We start from the raw sequence: 17,008 nt of genomic DNA, 5'->3' as shown, positions 1-17,008 counted from the left end.
AGTGTATTGTAGAGATGTGGCAAAAGAAGGGGTGGGTGGAAATCACAGGCAAAGGTTTGGAATGGAAGCTTATTTTGTAGCCTGAACATTTACAAGGTACTAGGACCTCCTCATCTGAGCGTGGAATGGAGTTCCGTGTTTGTCCAAAGCCTCTTCCCTCATTGCACAGTGACACCATCCAATTCTGTTTGAACGCTGCCTTCCTCTTATGAAAGCTCAGCCTCTGCTAGATCATGTGAGAGGAAGTCATTACCAATAACAAGCTCCAAATTAAAAGCATGGCATCAGAATAATATTGCTTTACAAATGGGCTCCTCTCCCAGAGGGACTGTACGGGCCAGCGCGTAATGACATTGAGGCGCCTAGATCTGTGGAAATGAATTAGTCTGGGCTCAGAAGACAGGCTGTGAAATCCTCCAGTGGGAGCTAGCAGAGCCACTTTGCACAGAATGTAGGGCAGAGTGGACCTCAGACGATGCCGCTGTCTGGTTCATCAGCTGAGATTGTTTTCCGAATGACATAGGGTAGCTGGGCAAGGAGGGGGTGATATTTTGCCACAACCAGAGTGGTTTGTGCTTTCCCGCTTCGTCCTTGCACTTCATAATGATGATACAGCAGTTTGGGGGATGTTCATCCCTACCTCCATGCCTTGAACTTTGCTCCAAGCAAATTCTTTAGGTTCTTCCCTTCCTATCGTGTTGTTCAAGCCCCATCTGCTTTCGGCAGACGTATCATCGACTATTCCATTAAATCACGACACTTCCACCCTGGTCAGGTTCAGGCCAGCACAAAAATACAACAGACTGTTTTTTCCCATAGTGACCCCTATGACAAATTAGGAACCACCATCGCAGTGTTCCGAGGCACAACTGGTCAGCACGTACGTGCACGACAACAGCGGATTGTACCGTGCTGGCGCCCTGCGCCGTGGGGAGAAGACAGCTCTGCTTTTTCAGAGGGTGCTTTGAAAGCAGGTCAAAATGGGAATTGTCAGCATGCAAATGACTAAGGACTAAAAGCATGAATATTTTTTCACTGGAAAATTGGGACAGAATTTTTTTTAAGTATTTTTAATAGCTCTAGCCATTCAGACACCTATTACAAATGTATTATTCTTCTCACACAAGAAACTCTTCTTCCTGCCATTTAAGTTTAATTCTGAGCCAGTGGAAGGCAAAGACGGTAAAAAGTTTTGAATGAAAAACACAGAATATATTCTGTAGCATTGAGACACTTCAAGTCATTGCTTTTTGTTTGGTTTTTTTTTTTTACAAAATGAAACATTGTGGTTTAAAATAATGTTTTTGTTTTCAATTTGGCTTGAATTTTTAAAAGGATAAATAACAACGCACTGAAGAATAGCAACACACAAACTCACCAGCCAGCCTAAAATGCGGTGGTTTTATTGTGCCCTAAAAGAAAATAAATGTAGTTTTATCCCAGTGAGAGCTCTCCAGGGACCCACGGTCGTTCTCCCAGAGCCCCAGACAACCCCCTGGCAGGGCTCTCCCCAGTCAATATCTGCTCTTCCCAATCACTGCGACTCCACCAGAGGTTAAAAAATGTCAAAGGCAGATGAAGTTTCCGGGCAGATCTGTTTTGATCATTGCTGAGCGAAACGACCGCTGTCAGGACAAAATCGATACAGCTGACAAGTGCTCCGTGGCATCTGGAAAGCAGCGGCATCACTTGCAGGGTCAGTCACAGAGATGAGTGTAGGAAATGAATTCTCCTTCCAAAGGGGACCCTTGTCAAGGGCAGCTGGCCCCAAACTGACCCGCAATAAAAGGGAAGAAGCTGAAAATCAGTGTGCAAAGCGAACATGGTTTTGTTTTCGCTGCCTTTCTGCCACAAAAAATTAGAGTCATGCTGTTGGTGGAGTAGGTCTAGGGTGCTGCTGGCCCAACCTCTTGCCCTTCCCCTCCTTGTCCTGAACTGGGCACAGTATATCAGGCAAAGCTTCTGGAACACAGAGGAGCGGAGCAGGTTAGACCCCCCCTTCCAGGAGCATGCGGAGTCAGCTGGGTGATGAGAAAGAATTTGGCTGATTCGATTAGAGGGCATTGAAGGGTCCAATTTCATTGTATTTTTTTCCTGCAAGCCCGTGCTCCATGTGATGACGCAGCCTGCGTATCCTACAAGACTTTCTGGCAGATAATTTGAAGAGGCTCTTTTCTCTTCCAGCTTTACCCTTCTGCTGCTATTCACCAACAATTAAACAAACCCTGATTTGTCAGGAGCTCTCCGGCAAACCTCATTCCGTATCTGCAGCGTCTGGGCATGGAGACAGCAGGGCTTGGTACTTCACTCTCAGTCCTTGCTGGTTTTCATTACCTCTTTCCCCCACCCGCCCCTAAATGAGCCACAAGAGACAATCCAGAGTCCTGATTAGTCACTAAATGAAGTTTTAATAAACTCTTAGGAAAGGATAGGCATATATTTTTCTGGCTTAGAGTCTCTGTGATAGAGAGAGTAGCGAACAGCAGCGTTTTTGCACCTCCATTTATTCTGCCTTTACAGAGGACATAGTGAAATTCCTTGGCTGTAAATACAGGACCAGAAGAAGCATCACAACATGAGATATCCTGAAATGAATCATGATTCTCATGGGAGAGCAAAGGAAGGGGGAAATTACTGAATGGAGTTTTCACGCATTCATCATCTGGTTTGGGTTGTCTCGTTGTTTTGTTTTGCATATAAATAAGTTTTGCAAAATAAATAAGTTCGGCAATAAAGTCCTTGCAGAACTCTTACAGAAACTGCTAAAGTAATCATAGGGATAGACATCTCCAGTCATTGATTTCAAGAGCTGATTTATCCTCCAGAGGTGGATGCTGGCAGCTGGTCAGCCTAGGTGCCCCTGCAGTCACTATAAATACCTTCGTGAGGGATCTAGAGTCACACGGTGTGAGCCCGGAGCTCAGGGTCTGGCAGGTAGAGACATGGCAAATGAATCCAAGATCTTTAAATCATAAAATCTTTGGGGTTTTCCCCTCCACTTCCAACGCCTGGGAGCTTTCACATACCTGGAGAGCGTTCAGATAAATTAAAACCCCATTACTCTCCTCTGGCATAAAAATCAAAGCAAATCAAGTCCAGATGTGTCCTCCTCGACAGGAGACAAGCACAAATAATTGGAGGACCATGCTCCTACCTTCTAATATTCCTTTTCAAGTTGGAGGGCTATTGACTTTGTGGAAATTAGTGTTCTTTGGCCTAATTAATACAAAGGGACTAATAGATTTTATAACCATCCAAGTGCTGATGCTAATCTAAAGGCTTGTATTCCTTAATTAGAGCGATAGAACGTAAAATTTTCATAACTCCTCCTAAGTTCCATCAGGCTGTTGCTATACCTCTGGCTTCTCCGCGCTCCTGTAACGCAGGCAGAGCAGAGAAGGTGATGTGCAGTTTTAGCACACCCAGTGCAAGGGGAAGAGTCGCCCCTGCGTACGGCGGGGTATGGAACCAAGGGCAGAGGAGTGAGGTCACTGCCAGCAGTGTCTGAGCTGCGGAGAGAGCCCAGCGAGTATGGCAGCCACGCAGTCAGCATCCACATGACATTTCACCAGCAGATAATCACTGAGCTCGGTGGCATTTAAATGAGGAGAGTTAATTTTAGGCTGATGAAAAATGTTGTCCTGACAGCCCCAGGGGCTGGGATATCTCTACCCACCGAGCAAGTTCAGGCCGTGGAGCAGCACTGAAAGATTCAGCTCTGCTGTTGATGCGATAAGCCCGTGGCGATGTCTTGGGTTGGTGGATGACGCTCTGAGGTCCCCTCTCCCTCTCCCATTAAAATGCCAGTAAAGATACTGGCTGTGATGGAAACAGCATCCCCCAACAGTCAGAGGAGACCAAAGAGCTGCAGATGCAGCTGGGTTTGGCCTGTGATAATGCAGTTTGATTTTAACCAGTGTCCTGAGGGTATACAAGGCCTGGGAGTCGGGGCGACGGCCGCTTTTCCCAGCCGCGCCAGTTCCGGTTGCATAACCAGGGGCATCACAAGCAGCGCAACGTTCCGCGATCTGCAGCTCCCGGGGAGCTGCTGCAGCAACCCAGGCTCCTCAGCGAGTGAGCTGTCGAACGACTGCTTTGTGTCTGCACGTGTGAGCGTTCCTCTGTGATAAAACCTGAGCACGATGACAGAAAAGCGCCTTATTGGTAGAGTTCGGATGCCTCTTTTACACCCCAGCCTTTCCTCGGTGACTCTGTGCTCTTGAATGTCATGAAACGCCCGGGTTAATGCACAGAGCGATATCTTCTGTATCGTTTCATCCGCTGCGGACCTGGTCGAGCAGCCATGGCTGCCTTGAACTGAGTTATCGATCTGGGATGCAGCCACTCCCGCCAACAGACAAAAAAAAAATCCACTTCTTAGGACTCTGCTGTAATGAAATTATCGTTAAAGCTCGATTAAATGTTTATTGCAGAACTTGAAACCAAGAGATGGTCCTCTGTTCTCCAGCTTCCCAAAGAGCCTGGAAGTGGTTCCAGCTTTATTGAAAACTTTGGGCATCTGCTTATAACTTTGTTCAAACTTTTTGTCTGGTTTCAGTTAAAAAGGAGTAGTGTTTGCAACCGAAAGCTGAGCTGCTGAATTAAGAGATGAGAAAGCTGTAACAAAAACTTGAAAGCTGAAGATTTCACGTATCACTTCACGTTTTCCCCAGTTGACAGGCTGTATGAACCTATATTAAACACAGATTTTCGTTTTTAGACCAGATTGTTTGGGAGAAAATTAAACTTCCAGCAGTCTTACTGTTCAAAAAACATGATATACTTGAAAAATAAAAATATATATGGCTTTATTTTTAAAGAAGTCAACTTAGACTGACAAAAAGGGGAAATTAGGATTTTCTTTTGGCATGAAGTTCATTTAAATGAAATGTCCACGTCACGGAACGCCACTTTTTATAACTATACCATATACCTGTTCCATTTAAACCTGTTCCATTTAAAAAAAGTGTCGTTTTATCTCCTTTAAGAAAAGGATTAACAGTCTTTATCAGGCCATAAATACCCTGATTATTTTTGCAAAAAACTCCGGGCCTTTGCAGTCTGTGCTGGGAGGGCACAGTGCAAGGGGAGAGCAGCTGCGTCCATGTGTGCTTTTTAAAAGTGAGGGTGAGTGTTTCAACACCTCTTCCATCACCTTTCTGCAGCTATAGAGGCAGTAATTAGCTGGGGACATTAGAGATGCATTAATTAACCAGGCTGGAGAGCGCGGGGCAGGCGGCGAAGCAGGCGCTTAATGGAATCTGCAGCAGAGACAATGCTGCTGTTTACTGGGTGATGTAGGAGTTGCCAAGCGGCGTGTCCCCACGCAATTAAAACACCGCTGCACATGTGCTGAAAAGGAATATTTGAATGGGATTATGGAGCAATTACGGGTTGTCTTATTGTGCTGGCTCCGCGTGCCCCTGGGGTTCCAGGCAGCAGCTCCTGCGGGAAGCTGGCAGCGCGCTCTGTGGTCGCTGAAAGCTCTCTGTGCCTCCTTCCTTGAGTGAATACTTAGAGCAGGAGAGAGCTGGGGTGGGGCCTGTGGGGCTCAGGTCCGCTCTCAGGTGCTCCCCCCAGGGAAGGAGCTATTTCAAGGATTTCAAGGCAGGGGCTCCTGTAGGATACGTCAGGCCCCCACATTTAGCAGGGACACCCTGTCTTGGCCTTGGGGACTTGTATGTGCAGCACTTGGAGGGCCATGATGAGCATCAGCCCGTCACGCAGAGGACCTAATCCTGTGATCCTGAGGGTCTCCTCTCCTGCTATCTCTGCTGGGTTGGGAAAGCACTCGGGGCATGGAGGAGGCACTTGAAGGCTTTTGTGACTTCTTGTGCAAAACCAGCTCTGTCTGGAGGAAAAAAGGCGAGTTCATTTTAACTGCCTCCTGGCCAGCGGCACGGGCTGCTGGTTGTCTCGTGTTCTGGCCTCCCAGTGTGAGGGCACATCAGAAACTGGAGTCCTCTCTGCAGCCACTCAGCCTGTCCTAAGAGCCCTTTCCCAGAGAGGTCAACAGTAGAAGTGTCAGCGAGGAGAGCTGGGGCAGGGCTCCATGAGCCGCCAGCTCGTTGAGGTGCTCTTTGCTGGCTGGTAAAAGGGATGAAGATGAACCAGTCTCCACCTCGAGGAGCCCAGGGCAGGTGATGCTGCACATTCTGGTGTTATCATACGGAGTCAGGAGTGGTGTCCATGCTGTTTTTAACACATAAAGCAAAGGCTGATAGTCTCCTGAAAAGACCCAGTCCCTAATAGAGCTGCTGCTTAAGGTAAAAACACTTGGGGTGATTTTCTTCTTCCATTATTGTGTTTTCTACAGCCAGAACACTGTGACTAACTCTATTCCTGGCCAGAAGCAAATGCTCCTGCAGATTTCTGGAGGGATAAATTGGCCTTTTAGTCTGGCACTGGGGATTTCTCAGTGTTGCACGTGTCACCATCCCTCTTTTCCCCTTTCAAGAACCAAAAGCAACTACTGTGCTCCTGGCCTGGCAGTTTAAACTGAGGGAAGTGCTAGAGACAGGTACAGAACACGTGTGAGTGTCCTTTAATGGACTGTAGCAATTAAAGAGAAGAAAATATTAATCTTTTCACAAAGATAGGCATCTTTCTAAGGAACAGATTTTTCTGACTACTCTGAGGTTTCAGCTCCTTAGTTGAGCTCACGTGGTGAGAATACGTGATACGGGGTGAGACACAGTGGTGGTTCCTTCTGCCGAGGGCTGGGGTTTGAGGCACGCTGGCAGGGGTGGGCGTCCTTCCAGCACGATTCACCAGAAGCGCTGTTAGTGTCACAGGCAAGCAACACCTCAGCAGAGCGCAGTGAGGACAGAGAGAAGCCGCTTAGTGGTACCACACTTCCAAGCCATAAGTGCAAGGTTCAGGGAAGAGTCTGAAGACGCGGCGATGAGTGCTCAGCTTGTGCAGGATAGAGGCTTTGGTGAGGCTTATTAAGCGAAGACCTTTTCTGTGTCCCAGAGCAATCAGGTACGGCGATAACATGAAAGTGCTTTTAAATGAAAGCAGTGGTTGGGTGAGCACGTAGGGAAGCTTTGTATTTAACATCCCTCTCTTTCTACCCAGGGATGACTTGCCAGGCTCGCAGCTCCTACATGGACACTGAGGTGCTGTGGGGACATCGCTTCACTCCCGTCCTCACCCTGGAGAAGGATTTTTACGAAGTCGACTACAACAGCTTCCACAGCACTTACGAGACCAACACCCCTGTGTGCTGCGCCAAGGAGCTGGCCGAGTCCCGCCGGGAAGGGCAGCTCCTCAGCCACCTCTCCAGTGCCACCCTCCTGAGTGGAGGCAGAGACGCAGAGCCAGCAAAAGAGGAAGAGGAGGAGGAGGAGGAGGAAGGCGGCAGGGAGCCAGCAGGACTGAGTGGAGCCAATGGGACAGCAGGAGAGGTGAAAGAAGAGATGCCTGTATAACACGAACTGCTGGACAGTAGATACTCACAAACACCTGCTGGGAGACTGTGGCCTGGTGAGCCGGGAGTTGACTGGGAGTTAGAGAGCTGGGATTTATGTCCAGATCTCTGCTGCCTGCTGCTTGACCCTGGCGAGTCACTGCACAGCACTGTGCCTCAGTTTCCCTCCCCTTCTGCCTGTACAGCCAGGTTTGGAGCTTTGCACTCATTTGCAAAGCGTTTTGGTCTCTATGGGCGAGGCTCCCTAAATATCATCACTGTTCAAACTGAAACCCCCACCACTGGTTGTGTCAAAAGATGTTCATTGGATGTTCAGAACCCACTTGAGGGAGGGTATTTACAGAGTAAAAGTCCAGAATGTCCCATCTCAGTATGAAGAATGTGGTTTCATATCTTCACTTAATTTGTGAATCAATGTGTTGTAGACATTGTTACTGCTAAATTAAACAAAGAGTCAAACAAAAAAACCCTCTCTGGTACGTAGTGAAGTGTTTTGCCTTCATGATTTTTACCAATAGATTTTAGCGTTTTCCTCCAGGATTGCAGTCGCCGTGATTTATTTCCTGCCAACAAACAAAGCAAGAAACCACCTGGGAGTGCAAACTGCTCAGGAGTAGGGAGACAGGGTAAGTAACAGGCTGCAAAATTCTCTGCTCTTCTGCAAAGTATGTATTTAAAGTAAAGGTTTAGCTGCTGATGCAGTCTTCAAAGAGAATTGTCACCAAAATTAGCCTGTGAGATGAAAAATTTCCAGGAATTTGAACAACATGTTAAAAAAAAAAGCCTCATTTGGGAAAATCTCTTTTCTTCCCCCCAGATTTGGTGAGAAAAATAAGATACCGGCAGAATTACTTCTTTAACAGAATGGAACTTTATTTCTTGAAGAGCAAAATATTGTTTATAGGGTTCAGAGATGCTGTTTAATTACAGACCCGATGTGGTCATGTAGATAGAAGAGAAATTTGTATTTCTTTCTGATGGGTGCGGACCAATGGATGTGGCATGACTCAGCTGTGCTTTATACCGTGTTAAAAGCCATTACCATGATGTTACACAATGAGTTTCAAACCGGAGGAACTTAGTTTGAAATGCTCGTCACTTCTTGAAAGCATCTTGCAGACTCAAGGTAGGTGTTTTTAAAAAAGCCTTGTTTTATTTTGTCTGCTCAGTTTCTTTTTCCCCACTAAACTTCAAAGGAAAATGGGAGAGGTCTCTTGGAAGGGTTTGTTCTATTTCTGAGCACCTCCCTTCTCCCCCTACCTCTGTAAAATAATTATTTCTGAGTTTTTTATTCTGTAGCTAAACTCCTAAAGTAGGGGACAGTAACAGTAACCTCTGAAGGGATGTTGGAGTGAGGTGAGGTCAGACTGCTGTCCCAAGGAACAAGTTACAGGATTAGAGGAAACAGCCTCAAGTTGTGCCAGGGGAGGTTTAGGCTGGATATTAGGAAAAATTTTGTTACAGAAAGGGTTTTGAAAGCCTGGCGCAGGCTGCCCAGGGCAGAGCTGCAGTCCCCATCCCGGAGGGGTTTCCCAGCTGTGTCGAGGTGGTGCTGAGGGATGTGGTTTAGCAGTGCTGGGGGAATGGTTGGACTCAAGGAGCTTAAAGGTCTTTTCTAGCTAAAATGATTCAGTGATGCTGTGAAGTCAGAGGCAATTTCAGCCCCTCAGAGAGATGTTACATTAGCTCTACCAGCGAGCTGACTTGTCCGGCTCAACTCACCAGGAGAGAGGGCTCGCTGGGTCCCTGAAGTGACACCAGGCAAAGAGGACTCAGAAAATGGCACTAGATTGCAGCCGCCCCTTTCTCCTTCCTGGTTTTTTCCCTCCAGAGAGAAGCTAGCCTCCTTCCGGCAGTGCCTGGGGAGGCAGATGCGAAGTGTACGTCTCCCTCGATCAAAGCCCTGCTGCAGCCACACGCTCTGGTGGCTCTGTGGACTGTCCCCGTGTTTGCAATTTGCAAATACACCCTCAGTACCTTGTTGAACCGATGCTTCAAACACTGCCAGCGTGAGCAAAAGATCTTCCCTGACTGCTGTAGAACAGGAGCAGCATCCTCCTGTGGCTTTTAATAAGCCGAGCAGATCTGGAGGAGGGGGTCCTCCAGCGCTGAGGCACCTTGCACGGGGTGTGGAAACGGTGGCGGATTGTGTTTTCAGGTTGTGTTGCCGCACGATGAGTTCTGTGGGTTTTGGCAGTGCGATCGGGTCGTACTCGCTCCAAAACGCTTCAGGCGTTTCTCCTTTTCCTAATGAGAGTTTTAATTCAGTGATTGTGCTGAACTTTTCTGAAGGTAAGGGAGGGAACCTCTGCCTCTTCCAGGACTGTCACTGCTGAGAGTCACAGCAGTTTCCTTGCACTCCCGCAGGACAATAAACCCATAGCAGACCCGCTCGTGGCTGTCATGACCGTTAAATGCTGCACCTCATAGGTGAGTCAACATTGCTCACATAGATTTGTCCACCCACATAAATATCCAATATACACAATACACCCATCAGCCTCTGTACTTTCAAAAATATTAGCTAATACTCCACCAGAAACGTTGATAACCCATAAACAGGCTATTCACGCGCAAAGAACCATTCAGAGTTATCTAACGTCCCCAGTAAACAAGCTAAAAATAACATTTTCACCCTCAGCAGCGCAAAGTCGTGGGAGTCATTTAATTTTGGGTGTCTGTTTCTGTCCTGCGATCATTAATGAGAGGTTTGGAGCAAACAAACGCCGCATTTCTTGTCCTTTATTTCTCTCCTCCCGGCAGGGTAGTGGGGAAACACCTTTGGTAGTTGGTTCCAGGGCTTAATCAATGTGACTTTTAGAAATGTGCCTTTACTTTTCTATTTTAATTTGCCTGGCTTTAACTTTCACTCACTGCTAGACCCATCACTCATTTTTAGGCTTAAATTTACCCCTTCTTTGTCTTCTCTCGCTTGTTATTATGAATACATTTCCATCAGAAATAGAGGATCGGGAGACTGAGATAAGAGGGAATGTTATTTATGCTCAAGTAATTAATACCCGGCGATAAGCTCTGTGCACTGCCAGCCATATCTGCTGCAATGGAGGAGCGGCTCGTTGCCAGGACGTGTTAGGCAGCGGTTTGGAGGGTGATGGAGAGGCTACTTAATTAAGTTACAGGGAAACTAGTCAAGCTTTAGGTCCGGGGACAGAAGCAGCAGCAGGGCAGTGAAACCGTGATAACTCCTGAAAAGGCTGATTCTGACCCTAGTCCAGACTTCACTCCCAGGGGTGCCTGGACATCCGGGTGGGTGTGAGCAGCAGGAGAACCCAGCGGTTGGCATTGTGTTATATGAGGTAGTCCAGGCCAGATTCTGATTTCATTCAGGGCAATGGTTCTTTCTCGGGGAAATGGGGAAACCTCCCAGCAATTCTGGAGTGACTTTAGTGATGCCACTGGTTTAGTGAGCACTGAAGATCGCTGGTACAAGCCAATACAGAATTTAGCTCAGTAGGATGGTCTGCAGGAATGAAGACACCCACTCCACCCCCAGCAATTCTGGAGTGACTTTAGTGATGCCACTGGTTTAGTGAGCACTGAAGATCGCTGGTACAAGCCAATACAGAATTTAGCTCAGTAGGATGGTCTGAAGGAATGAAGCCCCCCACTCCACCCCCACACCCCCCCAGCCTGGTTTAAGTAGCTCTGGTAAAATCAGGAGAAGGTCCTCAGAATTAGTGCTGTGTTTTGCCTGGTTTAGCGTGATCAGAAGCAGGACGTGAGGTGGTAAAAAGGCAGTAGAGCTCTGTTTTTATTCCTGGAGTGTTTGAACAGTGGTCCATCCCTAAGCGGGGACAAGGCTGGCTTTGAGCACATCCATGCAGAGCCTCTGTTGCTGTTCCTGACACAGAGAGGGGGCAGGTGTAGCTGTCCCCAGCAAAACGCTGAGCCTTTAAATTAACACTCAAACACTGTAAATAACAGCAGGGAGGAGGAGGGGAGACACCTCAGAGCGGGGTTTTGTTTGCCAAAGAGGATGGCAAGAGCTCGGCGTCTCCTGAATGAAGCCAGGGTCGGTCTATTCGCAGCAGTGGCAGGAGGGACAGTGAGGTGCTTCGAGCTCCTGAGGTCCCGTCGTCACCCAGTGCACGTGGAGTGGCTGCTGGGTTTAACCAAGTCTAATTTAATACCAAATAGGGCAAGTTATTTAAGGAAGGGTGATTCAAAATTGAAACAACTATTCTATCCTCATCCTGTAATTGAAATATTCATAAAGCTCCTCATTCAGCATGAGACCATTACAGGAAAATTTTAAGGATTTTGTGCTTTTTGCAAATTCAGCAGCACGAGGCTGCATTTTCCGAGTGCAAACGCATCATGTTTTTGTCCCATTGCTCTTTCAGTATGTTTTCCTTTAAGGGACTTTTGGTCAGGCTGAATGGAATTGCGTTGTTATAAGGAGCGCGCTGCAGGAAATCGGAGAAACAGAACAGCCTGGCAGATAAAATACCTGATGAGAATCAGGGCGACAACTACAACCCTCTGTGTTCATGCAGATTTATTGCTGAATGAGAAGAAAAACTCACAGGAACAGGAAAATTAATGACGGTGAAAGCTGTTCGGTATTCATACCCCCCCTCGCATGTTTGTTCCGGGTTGTTCTATCGTGTGTCCGTCATTTTTATGCCAAACAAATGAGCAGTACAATCACTACAGAATTCACGCCCCATCTGCCTCCCTCGCATACGGTGGCAGAGCTCAGCTGTTTCTCTGCCTCCCAGAATAGAAAGAGGAGAGACAGATGCCAGGTGCAGGCAGGCAGAGTCAGTGCCTGATGGACCCAGGAGGGGTTTGCCCTTCCCAGAACGAAACTCTGCTCCACTGCCAAGCCGAATAAAGAGACAGAGCGCGTGGCTGAAACAGCACTTGGAAAAGGAGAGGGAGCGGGAGCGGGACCCCGCATCCTGGGGGGCACTTGGGACAACTCTCCAAATACCTTTCGATAGCAGAGAAAGGGAATTTTTTCACGTTTAATTTCACGATGTCAGGGTTTATTGACTCATTGCTGCCCTGTGCTTCCCCTGCCTGTTTTTAATACCCATCTGCCTTCAGGCCGGGTGCCTGTCGTGTCTGCAAGGTGGGTACAACAGCGGGGCCGAGCCCTGCAGCTAGTCCTGTGGTACCTGTCCCAGGCAATCACAGCAATGGGTGGGATGAATAGCTGGTCCCAGCTGGTGCAGGTGGACAGCCAGCCTCGAACAAAGTGCTGTCCTTCATTCATGCAGTTTGGAAGAAGGCAGCGTAGCCGATGGCTGAGTGATGAGCCATGACTCGGAGAACTTGTGTTCTATCCTTGACTTCCACTGAACCCCCGCCCATCCTGCATGAGCCCGTCCTGACGTGTTGGTTTGTTTGTTGTATCTGTTCGGGCTGCAGTTCGGGAAGGCCCATGACACCTCCCGAATTCTAAACTGGTGGATGTTCTTGGGTTGGGGCTTTATGACTGAACTTCACTGAGGATGGAGCCATTTCTCATTAGGGTTCATGCAGCAAACAACGAAGCTGGGATACTGTCACGTGGTGTCATATGGCCCTTAAAAGAAGGTAGGTCATCTTCCCTCCCCTTCCCTTCCAAGGTCATCTTGGTTTCACTCCTGTGAGCATGGTCACAAATCCCCAAGGACACCAGCCGTTGCCCTGGGGCAGCCTGGCAGAACCGGGAATTGCTCTTCGCCCCCGCGGCTGAGCTGTGTCCCTGCACAGTGTGGTCCGTACACAGAACGCGATCAGCTTACGCCTTGTTTGGATGGTTGACGTGGGGTGTTTGTGGTGTTCAGAGTAAGGACAGTTTCTCTACCTGGAACAGTAATTGTTCCATTTACATAAAACATATTCATTAAATTGCCCGGGCGGTTGTACCCTTCTGATGAGCTTTCTGCCTCCCTACATCTGTCTGCTTCAGGCTTTATTTATAGCCTCCCCTGACCTTTTCATTACTCAGAGTCTCTCATGGATCCTGTCCTCTGTATGGTACCACATCAGTTTTTCTTGTCCTGTGTGACATTTAATTTTTATTAACTGCGGTGTAGGTAAGGCTGTTTTTCTTTGTTTTCCACACCGTGTCCTTCTCCTGCTCTCTGGGCAATAGAAACTGTCACTCCAGAAACACAAGGGAGGATTTGTCGCCTTGACATTTTGAGATTTTCCAGAAGGACATGGAAAATTAAAACTGGGTTTAAGGTTAATAATTTTCCCTTGTGCTGATGGGAATTTCAGAGTGGGTACATGAAAAAGAGCCTGGTTGCTGACCTAGATGGGTTCCTGAGAATCTTATAGCAACCCTCCTGCACCTCCACTTCTTGTGTGGCTGGTGAGAAGTAAGAGCCCGTGATTGTTCAGCCTTTGGGTATGATGGAGAGACACGTGTTGAAGGTTTCCAGCCGTGCTTGAGATAATTGCCACGCCCTTTGGTGAGGAATCTCTTGTTGTTACTCATTTAACTGAAAAAATCACATTAACTCAACCGGTTTGAGCAGGCAAGCGACTATTCACCACGACATCCAGAACAGGAATATTTGTGAGAGGCAGATGCAGAAACACTTCCATTAGCTCCTCTTCATTTGGGAGGTTCCTGCCAATTAGCAGAAGGCTTCTTTCACTCGGAGATGATGTGTGGTCTCCTGTACTTTACTGACTAACTAACCAATCCTTGCCTCAAAAGACAAAGTCCTCTCCATCTCTGTGGTGACTCCCTGTGCTGTTTCACTGTGAAGTGTCTTACACTGAATTTAGTCTCTGCTAATCTGTATACAAGCGTGTTTATACAAACATTTATTGAAAATAGATATATAGCTCATTTCCGATGCTAACGGATGCTGGAGAAGCATAAGCTAATGCCAAACCTCACTAAAATTAAATCCTTTAATCCTGTTCAATAGAGCAACTAAATTTCAAAATGCCAAGAGAAAGCATCTCAAATAAAAAAACGTCTGTGTGAATGTTGATATAGTCTCTATTCCAAAATAACGGAATATTTCATATGCCTTTTAGAGCAGAAGTTTAATTTCTCGCGGGACGGTGGTACTATTTACCGAGCAGCGCTGTGTGTGCAGGGGAATATCGGCTGTCTGGGAGAATTAATGAATATTCAGGGAGTTCTGCTTCGCAATGATCTTTGGCTGATAGCTGCGTTCATTCATATACAATTTAAGCAGAGCTTAGATTTGCTCATTTTTCATAAGCCTTCCTTCGAAGGGAGGAAAACGATCAGGCCGTGCTTTTACAGAGAGAATTTGAAATTAAAATCAGCCGCTTAGGTGTTGCTTCAGCTGTGAAGTAGCCCTTAGTCCTGGCCGAAGGAACAGCGATTCCAATCATGTTTAATTTGTGGCGAGGTGAAGTATTAAGGATTCTTAGTTCATAATATTTCTATAGCGCGCAGGGCTTTTCAACGCCGCTGCTAAATTAGTTCTCGGAAGCAGTTGTTCACCACGGTAATGTAATATATCCCCCACGCAGTAAAACCAACAGTTTGGCCTTTCCAATGAGAGGACCCCGTCTTAATAAATATTGAATTATAAAATCCTTGTGTAGGTAATACAAGCTAATTCTTTCCTCACCAGCCGTGCCCGGAGACGCGTGATGGATGGTAGGAACTCTCCGGGAGAGAGGAGCAAATTGAAATCCCTACCCCTGTGGGTTCTCTTATTAGACTGGAAGTGACTATGAAATTCGCAGGACACAGCTCATTAAAACCAGGCTGGCAGGCTGCGACCTCTGGAGAAGGGAGAGGGGATCCACGTGAAAAACAGGCTGTTGCTTTGATTGTGGGGTCGAAGCTGCTGATTAACCTGCTCATTACCAGAGCACACCGGGCCTCATAAAATGCATCTTCAGGAGGTCAGTGGTAGCCTCGTGGCTCGGTTAAAATTGAAGCGATGGGGCTCCTGGAGAGCCGTTGGCATTGCCCATTGCAGCCTCTGCTCTCCGAGGGGTGTTGTGCTCCTTGGACGTGTTACTGGTGTGGTGTCTGCATGTGGCAATGACAATTCAGCAGTGGGTGCTCCGTCCAGTGCCGTGGAGATGCAGCACGCTGCAGGGCCGTGAGACAGAGAGTTGATCTTGTCGTTACTGAGGTGCTTAAGTAGTGTTTGAGGATACGGACTCCCGGACCCAGAGGAGCGTATGACGAGGAGGAAAGTCCCATTGATACCCTGGGCTCTCCCGGGAGTTAACAACCTCGTGTGTTGAATTCTGCCCTTTTGGTAACCAAGCTTTAAGAGCACCGAGCTTTGTGTGTGGAAAACCAAGGTCCAGGAGGAATGTCCGGGCTATTGTAAATCAGCGCAGCTTTATGGAGCTGTCTGAAGCCAGACAAGGAGCGGTCTGCAGCAGACTTGCCCTCGGGCATAAGTCCTTAAAATTCCTGTGCCAGCGTTCCCCTGCTTAGTGTGCTCTGTATGATGTTAGTACCAAAGTGGGTGGAGCCCGGGTTGGTACTGAACGATCGCTTACAGGTTGTTTGCGCTGAAGAAAAGAACAGGATAATTTTTCCACAGACTTACTCAGGTTCTAATAAATCCCATTCTTGTGCCACTAGAACCCAGGGAAGAACTATGGCAAGAACGTTAACATTTTCCGCTCAAAAAAGCAGCTATCTTAGCGCTTAGGTTCAATCCCTGAAGTGATCGTCTTATTCTAGTCTGACATTTTCTGTAAGCGAATAAACCTGTGTCTTAATTCTATGCCTGTCAAAGATTAAATAATGCAACGTCAGCTTTTAACGTGATTGATCCAAATAAAGACCCTGAAAAATGTAGCCTAGTTGGAAACTTTCAGTGAAATAATACATTTCAGAGAGGGCTCCCCCCTCATCACTGCTAATGTGAAAGAGCTGAACTGTGGGAAAAGAGAAAATGAGATGAGAACACTTAAGCTGATGTTGCTCTGCGTGAGGGAGAGTAGAAGCTGAATACAAAATGGACTCAGTAATTATGAGTGAGATTCACGCTCTGGTGATCTAGGAAAGACTGCTCTGATGTCTTAGGAAAATCGGGTTCTCTCGAGGCACGCTAAATTAGATTTCCTACATCACCAGCCATCATCATCATCATTGGCCCCACAATCCACGGCAAAGAACTGTCAACCCTTAGTGACGGTCCCTTAGGAAGAACGGGGAGCGGGAGCTCAAGAAACAAGTCTACATTTCTCATGCCTCTTGTGCCAATCTTACTGTTCTGTTTTGGGGAGAGTGAAGGATGTAGATGTCTGACTTGAAGTAACAATGAGGAAAGTACTTTACTATGTTGAATTTCATGTTATTGTGGTAGTTGTGCATCATCTACCTGCGAGTATCCTGTAGCCTCTGAGCCATTGGGGGGTTTATTTGGTTTTTTCTATTGAAAATAGGTTCTAAATTCACCCTGCTGTAATTCTGACATGACGAAGCAGCCTTTTCCTGATCCGAATCAATTCAATGATTCGCTTCTTCCAGAGTCTGCTGGTTGTTACAAGGATGAAATCACAGTCTTTGTAAAATGGTTGTAAGCCTGAGGCCTGGGTCAAAAGCGGTTTACTCTTTTATCAGTCGTTTTGGTAAGTGAACTGAACTTTACT

General features: G+C 47.1%; 1 protein-coding gene across 1 annotated transcript in view; it reads left to right on the top strand.

Annotated features, from left to right (window-relative positions):
* Positions 1-7,433, top strand: part of LOC104493947 (G protein-activated inward rectifier potassium channel 4) — a 9,404-nt gene extending 1,971 nt beyond the window's left edge. The window contains exon 2 of the mRNA XM_010136720.1: positions 7,081-7,433. Coding sequence (XP_010135022.1) covers positions 7,081-7,433 — 353 coding nt within the window. The remainder of the gene's footprint in view (positions 1-7,080) is intronic.
* The last annotated feature ends 9,575 nt before the right edge of the window (positions 7,434-17,008 follow it).

This window comes from Buceros rhinoceros, unplaced genomic scaffold, assembly GCF_000710305.1.
Source record: "Buceros rhinoceros silvestris isolate BGI_N320 unplaced genomic scaffold, ASM71030v1 scaffold9370, whole genome shotgun sequence".
Taxonomy (NCBI): domain Eukaryota; kingdom Metazoa; phylum Chordata; class Aves; order Bucerotiformes; family Bucerotidae; genus Buceros; species Buceros rhinoceros.
Note: the sequence above shows the minus strand (reverse complement) of the source record. Positions and strands in the feature narration are given on the sequence as shown.